This window comes from Notolepis coatsorum (genome assembly GCF_963971535.1).
Source record: "Notolepis coatsorum genome assembly, contig: SCAFFOLD_2146, whole genome shotgun sequence".
NCBI lineage: Eukaryota > Metazoa > Chordata > Actinopteri > Aulopiformes > Paralepididae > Notolepis > Notolepis coatsorum.
The window spans coordinates 15673-27500 of record NW_028172500.1 but is presented as its reverse complement, the minus strand read 5'-3'; the positions used below and the strand labels follow the sequence as shown (position 1 = coordinate 27500).

At 46.2% G+C, this 11828-nt stretch overlaps 1 protein-coding gene across 1 annotated transcript in view; it reads right to left on the bottom strand.

Moving 5' to 3' along the window:
* Nucleotides 1–11548, bottom strand: part of LOC311248038 (uncharacterized protein) — a gene marked incomplete at its 5' end in the record, with an annotated part of 12149 nt that extends 601 nt beyond the window's left edge. Inside the window, 2 exons of the mRNA XM_084338999.1 lie at nt 7488–7729; nt 11380–11548. Of these exons, the coding sequence (XP_084195125.1) occupies nt 7488–7729; nt 11380–11548 (411 nt within the window). The remainder of the gene's footprint in view (nt 1–7487; nt 7730–11379) is intronic.
* Between the last annotated feature and the right edge of the window lie 280 nt (nt 11549–11828).

The following is an 11828-nucleotide window of genomic DNA, read 5'->3' as shown; positions in this document are numbered from 1 at the left end:
GACCATATTGGATTCCATTATGACATATACCGTTCTAATAAACACATTTAATTGAAACCCAAAGCACAGAGAAGATAATAAACAACATATTATTAATGGGTCAATAAAGAGATACAATCTTCCACTATTCTCATATAAGAATTTGGCTCCTACAACAGTCTGCCCTGACTTTATGTTTTACTTTTGTTGAGTCACGTTTATTTCGGGCACCTCTAAGTATATAAAAGGTCCATTTGGTCGATGTTATTTATTTTTATATTTTTTTTTACACATTTCCTTTTTAATTCAAAGCGTCTCACAGTATGAAACCCGCACACTGTTCAGGGTATCTGCGGGTTTCAACGAGTTACATTTAAGACTTTTTCAGACCTTTTTAATGCCACTTGAATGCCACAAAATGCAATACCAATTTTGAAGGCCATTATAGTGTAATACCACCTAAGCAAATAAAATTGAATGCCTTAAATTGAGAATTATGGAATTGAATATGTTTTAATACTACGCAGATACCCTGCTGTTTGAGTTTGAATTTATTCACACACACACACACACACACACACACACACACACACACACACACACACACACACACACACACACACACACACACACACACACACACACACACACACACACACACACACACACACACACACACACACACACACACACACACACACACACACACACACACACACACACACACACACACACACACACACACACACACACAGTGTGGTGTGCCAGGTCTCCTATTGGAGGGAGCCTGATCACAAACAGAGGCAAACAAAACATACGTATTACATGGATAGGCTCACACACCGACCTACTTACATACATACAACATAGATACATAAATACAGACAAATAATATTCCCAAGTATGGTTACAATTGAATTTATAGATACGATTTGAGCAAATCCTCTTTCAGTGTTATTATGTTGGTGTCGTGTTGCACCCATTGACAAACACAGGACCACTTATAAGGCATTTCATTTTTTTATTTTATAATGCATTTTTATAATGCACTTACTAAAGAATTTAGGGTTCCTCCAGTTTGCGCTGAACTAGGAAAAAGTGCTCCCGAGGCTCCCGACACGTAGGGATGGGTACCGAATTCGGTACTTTTGAGGCACCGAACCGAAACACGTCGGTACTACCGAGTATCGATTCAAGTGAGAAACCGATTTTTTTTTTTTTTTTTTTTTTTTACTTTTTTTTCTTCATGTCAACGTTCACACGCACAATATATGCTTACCTAGGATTTGACTTGATTCAACAACAAAGCAGTCGGAGCAATGACAAGCTGACAAAACTGTAGAAATTGTAGTTATTTGAAGTTTGGATTTTTTTTTTACGACTGAGGTAGGTAAATTAAATTTCTTGAGACTAAAGTACAGAAAAAAGGTACCGGTATCGATTCACAGGTACCGGTACCGGTATCGGTTCAAATGTGAAAGGTACCCATCCCTTGACACCTGGAACGTCCTCCGACTGACTCTGGAGCTGAAGGTTCGTCCTTCTTCTCTCGCTGCGTTTTTTAAAAGTATGCTCTGTGACCGCCGTGCGTCGACCAGGCTGTAACCGATAGCTGTGGCTGATTTCATATGGTTTATTCTCATTTATTGTGCCTATATGTATGAAAACGCTGATAAACTACGTCTTTGTTTTGTGAGCTCGTCGTCGCAGTAAATGAGGGTAAAACCTCAGGCGTCTCGCGAGTTGAAACAAAGTTGAAACAAAGGTTTGAAATGAAATCAATTTGAAAATTATACAGTGAAGCATACAGACTGTATCTGTACCTATCTCTATATCTGTATCTATACATATATCTATATCTGTATCTGTACCTATCTCTATATCTGTATCTATACATATATCTATATCTGTATCTGTATCTATATCTATATCTGTATCTGTACAACATAAATCAAATCAAATCAAATTTATTTATAGGCCCCGACAACACACGTTAATGTCCCCATGGGCCGTACAGGTCTTCTTTAAACAAGTCAAGAAGAAAACATAGTTTGTCTCTCCTGCCCATGTAAAGCGTCTTTGAGCACCTGGAAAAGCGCTATATAAAATAGATGTATTATTATTATTATTATTATTATTTTGAAAAATTAAAGATAGAGCTGATAGCGATAGCAACTGAACATTTTGAAAGATTAAAGATAGAGTTGATAGCGATAGCAACTGAACATTTTGAAAGATTAAAGATAGAGCTGATAGCGAATCTATTTGAGGCACAGGGGCGGCGCAAAGAGGGTCACCTCCTCCCCGTCTTAGTCAAGGGACATTCAACACTCCGGTCGTTGCTCAGGGACAGCCGGAGACAGGGAGATAGGGGGCGGCGCAGAGAGGGTCTCGAACTCCCCGACATCATCGCGGGACATCCGGCACTCCGGTCACCACTACGAGACCTCCGGAGACAGGGGGGCACGCAGAGGGGGTCGCAACCTACCCACAGTGGTCTCTCCTCTGCTATATGTACACAGGCGGGATGGGTACCTTTCACATTTGAATCGATACCGGTACCCAACGGTACCTTTTTTCGGTACTTTAGTCTCAAGAAATTTAATTTACAGTCGTGAAAAAAAAAAATCCAAACTTCAAATAACTACAATTTCGACAGTTTTCGGCTTGCCATTGCTCCGACTGCTTTGTTGTTGAATCAAGTCAAATCCTAGGTAAGCGTGTATTGTGCGTGTGAACGTTGACATGAAAAGAAAAAAGTTAAAAAAAAAAAAAGTAAAAAGAAATAAAATAAAAATTAAGAAATTACCCATCCCTATGTACAGCATGCGGAGCACAAGGGGGGGGGGGGGGGGGGGGTCTGTGTGTACATCTGTGTGTGTGTACACCGCCTGGCAGGGTTGCGTAAACCGCCGGGCACCGTGTGCCATATCTGCACTACTGTGTTACAGTTGCTAGGAGACAAGGGGGGAGGGAGGGGGGGGGGGGCAATAACAGGCCCAGGCGTTGCCATGGGAGACGCTTTATTCCTTCCTGCTCAAACAGGCGGCAGGAAGACTCAAGGACCATTCAGTGACACGTGGAGGAGGGACACAGCGGGCACTTAACCCGTTCACTGCCACACTACAGAAGGTTAACCCTTTCACTACCACACTACAGACGGTTAACCCTTTCACTGCCACACTACAGAAGGTTAACCCTTTCACTACCACACTACAGACGGTTAACCCTTTCACTGCCACACTACAGAAGGTTAACAGTCTGTGAAAGGGTTAACCGTCTGTAGTGTGGTAGTGAAAGGGTTCACCTTCTGTTGTGTGGTAGTGAAATGGTTAACCTTCTGTCGTGTGGTAGTGAAAGGGTTAACTGTCTGTAGTGTGGTAGTGAAAGGGTTAACATTCTGTCGTGTGGTAGTGAAAGGTTAACCGTCTGTAGTGTGGTAGTGAAAGGGTTCACCTTCTGTTGTGTGGTAGTGAAAGTGTTAACCGTCTGTCGTGTGGTAGTGAAATGGTTAACCTTCTGTCGTGTGGTAGTGAAAGGGTCAACTGTCTGTAGTGTGGTAGTGAAAGGGTTAACATTCTGTCGTGTGGTAGTGAAAGGGTTCACCTTCTGTTGTGTGGTAGTGAAAGGGTTAACCGTCTGTCGTGTGGTAGTGAAAGGGTTAACCGTCTGTCGTGTGGTAGTGAAAGGGTTAACCTTCTGTCGTGTGGTAGTGAAAGGGTTCACCTTCTGTTGTGTGGTAGTGAAAGTGTTAACCGTCTGTCGTGTGGTAGTGAAATGGTTAACCTTCTGTCGTGTGGTAGTGAAAGGGTTAACTGTCTGTAGTGTGGTAGTGAAAGGGTTAACATTCTGTCGTGTGGTAGTGAAAGGGTTCACCTTCTGTTGTGTGGTAGTGAAAGGTTAAACCTCTGTAGTGTGGTAGTGAAAGGGTTAACCTTCTGTAGTGTGGTAGTGAAAGGTTAACCTTCTGTAGTGTGGTAGTGAAAGGGTTCACCTTCTGTCGTGTGGTAGTGAAAGGGTTAACTGTCTGTAGTGTGGTAGTGAAAGGGTTAACATTCTGTCGTGTGGTAGTGAAAGGTTAACCGTCTGTAGTGTGGTAGTGAAAGGGTTCACCTTCTGTTGTGTGGTAGTGAAAGGTTAACCTTCTGTAGTGTGGTAGTGAAAGGGTTCACCTTCTGTTGTGTGGTAGTGAAAGTGTTAACCGTCTGTCGTGTGGTAGTGAAATGGTTAACCGTCTGTCGTGTGGTAGTGAAAGGGTTAACCTTCTGTTGTGTGGTAGTGAGTGTTAATCATTAAGGTAGTGTGGTAGTGAAAGGGTTAACCTTCTGTCGTGTGGTAGTGAAAGGGTCAACTGTCTGTAGTGTGGTAGTGAAAGGGTTAACATTCTGTCGTGTGGTAGTGAAAGGGTTCACCTTCTGTCGTGTGGTAGTGAAAGGGTTAACAGTCTGTCGTGTGGTAGTGAAAGTGTTAACATTCTGTCGTGTGGTAGTGAAAGGGTTAACCGTCTGTCGTGTGGTAGTGAAAGTGTTAACATTCTGTCGTGTGGTAGTGAAAGGGTTCACCTTCTGTCGTGTGGTAGTGAAAGGGTTAACCGTCTGTAGTGTGGTAGTGAAAGTGTTAACCGTCTGTCGTGTGGTAGTGAAAGGGTTAACCGTCTGTCGTGTGGTAGTGAAAGGGTTAACCTTCTGTCGTGTGGTAGTGAAAGGGTTAACCGTTTGGCAGTGCGGCAGCGAAAGGGTTAAAAACCCAGCGGTTACGCAACGCGCCGCGAGCTCTGCCACCGCCCACCCGTATGGTGTGACACGCGGAGGGCCCGTGCTAGTTTTACATAAACAAGCGGTGTGTCCGTTTCATCTGTTGTGCAAGTGAACGGTGCGGCAGTAGAAGAGCAAAGAGACCCGTGAGTCTCTGGAGCTGCGTTGTGACGACTGGTCTCAATGTGCTCTCGAACGCGCGGGCTATTCTCGGTCCTCGCCGTCGACTAAAAACACACACCTCTTCAATCAATATCTGGAAAAATTAAGGGAAAAAAAAAACGACTAACCTTCTTACGGTCTTTTATTATTATGTACCTTACGCCCCTTCCTGACAGGGAGCGACGCGAGCGAGCGTGATTGCGAAAATGATTAAAATGTATTCGTTTCAATCAGACTATCCTGACCTGCCGCGAGCGACAGCGAACTGGGCGCCGATGTCGTCCACCCCTCAGATATTCGCTCGCTGTGTCTCTAGTTGAGCGATTGCGCGGCAGAGTCCCGCCCCTAAACACTTTTTATTGGTCGAGAATCGCAGGCTGCTTCCCCCGTGTGCTTCCAGGTAAACACACACACACAGACACACTCGGACACGCGCCGCCTCATATCAGGACAGTGTGTCGCGCGCGATTTCGTCTCCAGTTCGCTCGCTCGCTGCCTGTCAGGAACCGGTGTTATGCTACTATACTTAGGGTGTGTTCACATCTGAAAGTCCAGGGATAGTCCGGACTTTCTGGTGGACCAAATGTGAAAATGATACATTGTTTGATTTGGTCTGCGTTCACACTACCCTGTTTGGTGCAGATCTAATTTGTAAACAAAGGACATGCTGTCGCCAAGTCGTTCATCTATTGGACTAGCACTCACAAACATAACAGTTGCCGACAGCGTCTCTTGTGATAAAGCAGAGAGATACTGTCATTACTAGCGTGGCGCAAGTCGACTAGAGAGTAGAGATAGAGAGAGAGAGCGAGAGAGAGAGAGGACGAGAGAGACTGTCCGCGCGCGGCGCCAGTCTAGAGAGACAGAGAGGAAGAGAGAGAGAGCGAGGCAGAGAGAGAGAGAGGACGAGAGAGACTGTCCGCGCGCCTGTCATTCATTTGAGTTGGGTCGCGCGCAAGCTGTCACTTGGCGCTGTCAAGTTGGGTCGCGCGACCGCCGCCACTAGGCACCTGTCACTCATTTCAGTCATTTGCTCTAGATTAGATACTATATAAAGTTCGTTTTGCGTTCACACCAACAGCAAACGAACCATGGTCCACTTTGAAACGAACCGAGTCCCAACTTTTCAAGAGGACCATGGTTCGGTTGTTTGGTCCTCATTATAGTTCGGTTTGCGTTCATACCTGTACAAACCAAACGGACTATCGATCTAAAGGGACCATGGTCCACTTAAAGGGACCATGGTCCACTTAAAGTGGACCAAACAGGGTAGGTGTGAACGCGCCCTTATACTACCTATAATGCTAATATGTCTCTACTACTATGCACTCAAGAGTGTATAACTCAAGTTCGACGCTGTTTGACTAACAATGCCACTGACCCTTAGGGGCGACAGTGGCTCTGGAGGTAGAGAGCGGTCGTCTGGTAATCCGGAGGTTTCCCGGTTCGATTCCCACTCCTCCCCGGGCAGCGTGTCCTTGAGCAAGAGACTCAACCCCCTAATTGCTCCCGATGAGCAGGCCGGCACCTCGCATGGTCGCCTCCGCCGTCGGTGTGCGAGTGTACCCTCTCCTGCAGCCAGAGTTGTACCCTCTCCTGCTGACTTGTTCAGTGTTTCCCACAGGATTTTGTGAGACTGTGGTGGGTCTGGGTGAACCTTGGCCCCTTCTAGGGGGGTCCGGGGGCATGCCCTTTTTTTTTTGTTTTTTTTTTTACATTTTAAAGTTAAATGCATCAATCTGGTGCACTTTGAGAGCAAAATAAAGAGGCTAGATCTATGATGAACGTTGTGCTCAAAACACAAAATCGTTTAGACTGGAGCATAACATTTGAGCCATCAGGGCGGCTACGTGGCGTAGTGGGCAAGGCGCTCGCCACGAATGCGGAGACGCTGGGCTCGCCTGTTCGAGCCCAGCGCTCCACATTTGCTTTCAGTTTAGCCGGTCGTTCATACTAATACACATTGGCCGTATTAGGGGGTGGGAAACTGATGGGTGGGGATCGGGCGTTGTGGACAGCGACTCCTACAGGTCGGTTGGTGCGCCTGCGCAGTAGAATCAGGAACTGTCGGGGGCAGCGTGAGCCTCCCACGCGTTACTCCTCGCCACTGAGAGATCGAGCTGCGCAGGTGAAAAGATGCGACTGCTGTTACCTCAAGTACCGGAGGGGACTTGTGCTATGTATGACTTAGTCCACATTGCAGCCGGCTTGTGGGAGGCAAGAAACAGCGTCCGTGACAGGGGAGGGTTGAATTGGATGATACGAAATTGGGATGGGAGAAAAATATAAAAAACATTTGAGCCATCAAAGAAATGAAGCAAAAGTGGTTACCTGTGTTGAACTGGTTTATTTTTTAGAAAGAAATGATATATACTGGATTACTATTAAAAAATAAATAAAAATGTAATAAATTTTTTTTTATTTTCGGTTCATTATAAAACTGTGGCGGGACAAATTGGCGGGCCGCCGCAGTCTAGGAAATGAATGAGGAAACCCTGTTGTTGTTGTTCACCAGGTGTCCGTCGCCTCAGAAGACATCGGCGGCTGAACGACTAAAATGTAAAAAAAAAAAGAAAAGGTGGAAACACTGACCTCCCGCACTTCTTGCAGGGGAACTCCCCCTCCGGGCCGAGGGGAGGCGGCTTGGGGCCCGCGGGGGGCGGCGGCCTGGGGCCCGCGGCGGTCTTGCGCGCGGGGCCGTCGGGGCGCGGCTTGGAGGAGGCGGCGGTGGTGGTGGTGGTGGTGCCGGGGGGGGCGGGCTGAGGGAGGTGGTGGATGAGCCGCGGCACCGGCTGGTCGACGCCCGGACCCTTCAGCGCCAGGACGGCACCGGCCTGCGAGACACGGAGCAGAACCATCACATACATGTAGGGCTGCTCCATCACATACATGTAGAGGTGCTCCATCACATAACGGAACGTAGACCAATCTCAGTCACTCTTATTGTCTGGGACCAAATGCGGTCACGCCCCACTCCCAGTAAAAAGTGGGAATCTCTAGAATGTCTTTTGGGCGACGGTGTTGTTTACCTCTCAAGGTGACGCCACGCAACACTTTCTGTTGCCAGTAGATGGCAGCATTGGTTTAAAATTAAAAAAGGTGAAAATGTTGAAAACTACAACATGAATACATTTCCCAAGAGCCTTAGCAGCACAGGTCACAGGTCACAGGGACGCGTCTATATAATTTGACGCGATCTGAACAGCGGTAAGCTATTAATGCAACGTCAGTGGAACGCGCTGTGGAACGTGAAGGTGAAGAGACGTCAGGCGCGGATGGCAAAATGGAAGAAGATAAGAGGAAATGGCGAAGAGCAAAGACTGAGACGGAACCTAGAAAACAACAGAAATGGTCAAAAGTTTGGGATGATTTCAAGGAAAACTCCGTCCAGTGTGTCTGTTGTGAAACGTGACAAATAAAACTCTTGACTTGACGTAAATCTATAATGTTATGACTGCTAGTTGAAATGATGGCTATAGTAAAGCATGTACGTTAATGTTAATCATGGCTACATGTAATGGCTGGTTAAGAACCTGAATCAATATCGTGGCTAGTTATTATGCTAAGATATCTAAGTTGCTCAAGAAAATAACCATAGGGGGGGGGGGAAAGAATTCTAAAAAGGAAGAGACCGATCTTATTTTCTCTTTTGTATATTATTTACCTTTGCTCTTTAAAGTCAAAGTTATTTCTCGTCCGATTACTCGACTAATCGATGGAACAGCGTGTAGAATACTCTCTAAACTACTCGACTACTAAAATAACCGATAGCTGCGGCCCTAGTGAAACTGTTCAAATCTCAAATCAAAGAACACCAGAGCTGCACCCACAGCTAAATTAATTAACGGTGTGTGTATGCAATTCAGCTTTATTCTGTTTTATATGTGTATTTTTGTTCAAATGTGTATATTGTGATGATGAGTTGTATTTTATGTAGGCCTATTTGATGTATGCTATGTGTGATAACCTTTTTTTTATCCCTTTAGGTTGAACCATCTTGGCCGGCAACTACAGATGACATCTAGCCTTCTGGCTAATTCTGGCGTATTTAAATCTTTTATGTTGATTAATATGCACTGTCCCTTTTGCAAATAAACGTAAACTTAAACTTAGTACATACTGTATCACGAAGGCGGCCTCTCAAAGTGCGCGTACTGATCTAGAGTCAGCATCCAGTGTGTTGGTTTGAATAAAGTCATGAAGACTATAGTGTGTTCCAGGTCACTGACCCCAGATCAGCGCTCCTACACCGGGAAGCTTGTTGTAATCACAACCCCCCCCCCTGGAGCTGAAACGCTTCAGGACTTCCTGGTGCCTGAAACCGGCTGAGTGTAACATGTTGTGAACGCGGTAATCGGGTTAAAGGTTTCTTGTTGAGTCACTGTTTGCCGACAGACGTATTGAGGTTATTACACAACACAGAGAGAGAGAGAGAGAGAGAGAGAGAGAGAGAGAGAGAGAGAGAGAGAGAGAGAGAGAGAGAGAGAGAGAGAGAGAGAGAGAGAGAGAGAGAGCAGTGGATGGTGGCCAAAAAACAAAAGACGCCTGACGTGAAACGGCCAGCAGAGGGCAGCAAACCAATGACCTCTCTCTGCCCGGGGGTTGTCCCTCGGTCGACCCTAGAGGGTCAGGAGGGTCAACAACATGTCGGCTGGAAGCCTGAACAGGAACAATGCGGCACTTTATTATTATTAAGCAATTAAGCTGCGGCAAACATGCAAGACTCCCAATACCAGAGGATATGAAGTCTATCTTGAATAAAAAAATATATAATATTAACACATACAGACCCTAAATCTGCACCGTTGCTTACACCGTTTATTTTTCTCATACCTTTTATATTCATATCTCCGTTTATGGCCTATATTTATGTCTTTCTACTATTACCCCGCCCATACCTGTACCTCCCCTCCCCCCATGCCGCTATGACAGACAGATGTCCCCCAAGAGGATCTGTAAAGGAATATCTTATGATCTCAATAACACTAATTCACCACCCTGCTAAAAGCTTTTAATTATGTTTAACCTTGCCAACAAACATGTAAATTTAGCCGTAAAGGAGGTAGATATGATACTGGTGCCTCATGACAGCAGAGCGTGATGTTATCCTGCGCTGGACTGAAGCCACACACGGTGTGAAGCGGGTATGGACTGAAAAACCCACTAACCTTCTGTCTTCTACCATCATGCACTCTTCCTACTATACTAACATGTCTTTACTGCTATGCAACTCAACACTACTGTAGTAAGTAAGTAAGTAAGTAAGTAAGTAAGTAAGTAAGTAAGTAAGTAAGTAAGTAAGTAAGTAAGTAAGTAAGTAAGTAAGTAAGTAAGTGAGTAAGTGAGTAAGTAAGTAAGTAAGTAAGTAAGTAAGTAAGTAAGTAAGTAAGTAAGTAAGTAAGTAAGTAAGTAAGTAAGTAAGTAAGTGAGTAAGTAAGTAAGTAAGTAAGTAAGTAAGTAAGTAAGTAAGTAAGTATTTATAAAGCACCTTTCATACATGTCATGTAGCTCAAAGTGCTGTACACAAACATAGGCATATATAACGATAAAAGCAATAAAGTCACAGTGATCAGTTAAGATCAATGTTTAAAAAATTATAATAATAATAACGTAAAAATGAAAACAGTCATTTGCTGACCAGTTTGGGAGAACAGGTCCGCACAAACTGTCTTCTACCATCATGCACTCTTCCTACTATACTAACATGTCTCTACTGCTATGCAACTCAACACTGCAGCGCCCAAGTTTCAACACTGTTCGACGAACATTGTTACTCAGCTGATAAGAGTTGTGCCCTTCCTGCTGTCTTGTCGTACAGAACTTGTAAGTCGCTTTGGATAAAAGTGCTCAGCTAAATGACTAAATGTACAGACATGTTGTTTTCATGTATCCGTTCCCACTACGTTCCCCCCCCACACAGGACCCGCCTCCGGTCGTCTCTCCCTCGCCCACTCACGTTCCCCCCACACAGGACCCGCCTCCGGTCGTCTCTCCCTCGCCCACTCACGTTCCCCCCACACACAGGACCCGCCTCCGGTCGTCTCTCCCTCGCCCACTCACGTTCCCCCCACACACAGGACCCGCCTCCGGTCGTCTCTCCCTCGCCCACTCACGTTCCCCCCCCACACAGGCCCCGCCTCCGGTCGTCTCTCCCTCGCCCACTCACGTTCCCCCCACACACAGGACCCGCCTCCGGTCGTCTCTCCCTCGCCCACTCACGTTCCCCCCACACACAGGACCCGCCTCCGGTCGTCTCTCCCTCGCCCACTCACGTTCCCCCCACACACAGGCCCCGCCTCCGGTCGTCTCTCCCTCGCCCACTCACGTTCCCCCCCCACACAGGCCCCGCCTCCGGTCGTCTCTCCCTCGCCCACTCACGTTCCCCCCACACACAGGACCCGCCTCCGGTCGTCTCTCCCTCGCCCACTCACGTTCCCCCCCCACACAGGACCCGCCTCCGGTCGTCTCTCCCTCGCCCACTCACGTTCTCTGTGTCCTGCAGCGTCTGTGTCGTCACCCTGCCGGGGGGGCTGACGTCCTGCTTCCTGTCGGCTGACCCCTCCCACTTCCTGCCGTCCTCCTCCCTGCGTGGCTCCAGCCTCAGAGAGCCCTGTTGACCCGACAGACCATCAGGATGCTCAACGACAATAACACTACAAACAAACCATCAAATACACTCACAGCACACACATCCACACACTTTAAACAACTCACTGTAGCACCCACTTTACCACACTTTATATTTATTGGTAAAGAGATTTTCACTACAACTCATACCTCATTGCACGTTACCCTAAGTTGTACCTCATCCCATCTCTGCATTGTACTGTATATTGTAATTGTAACTCAGTTACAAACATGTTCTACTCTGCATTGTATATTGTATATATGTATATTGAACACTTTCTCTATTTTATACCGCTTATCTATTTT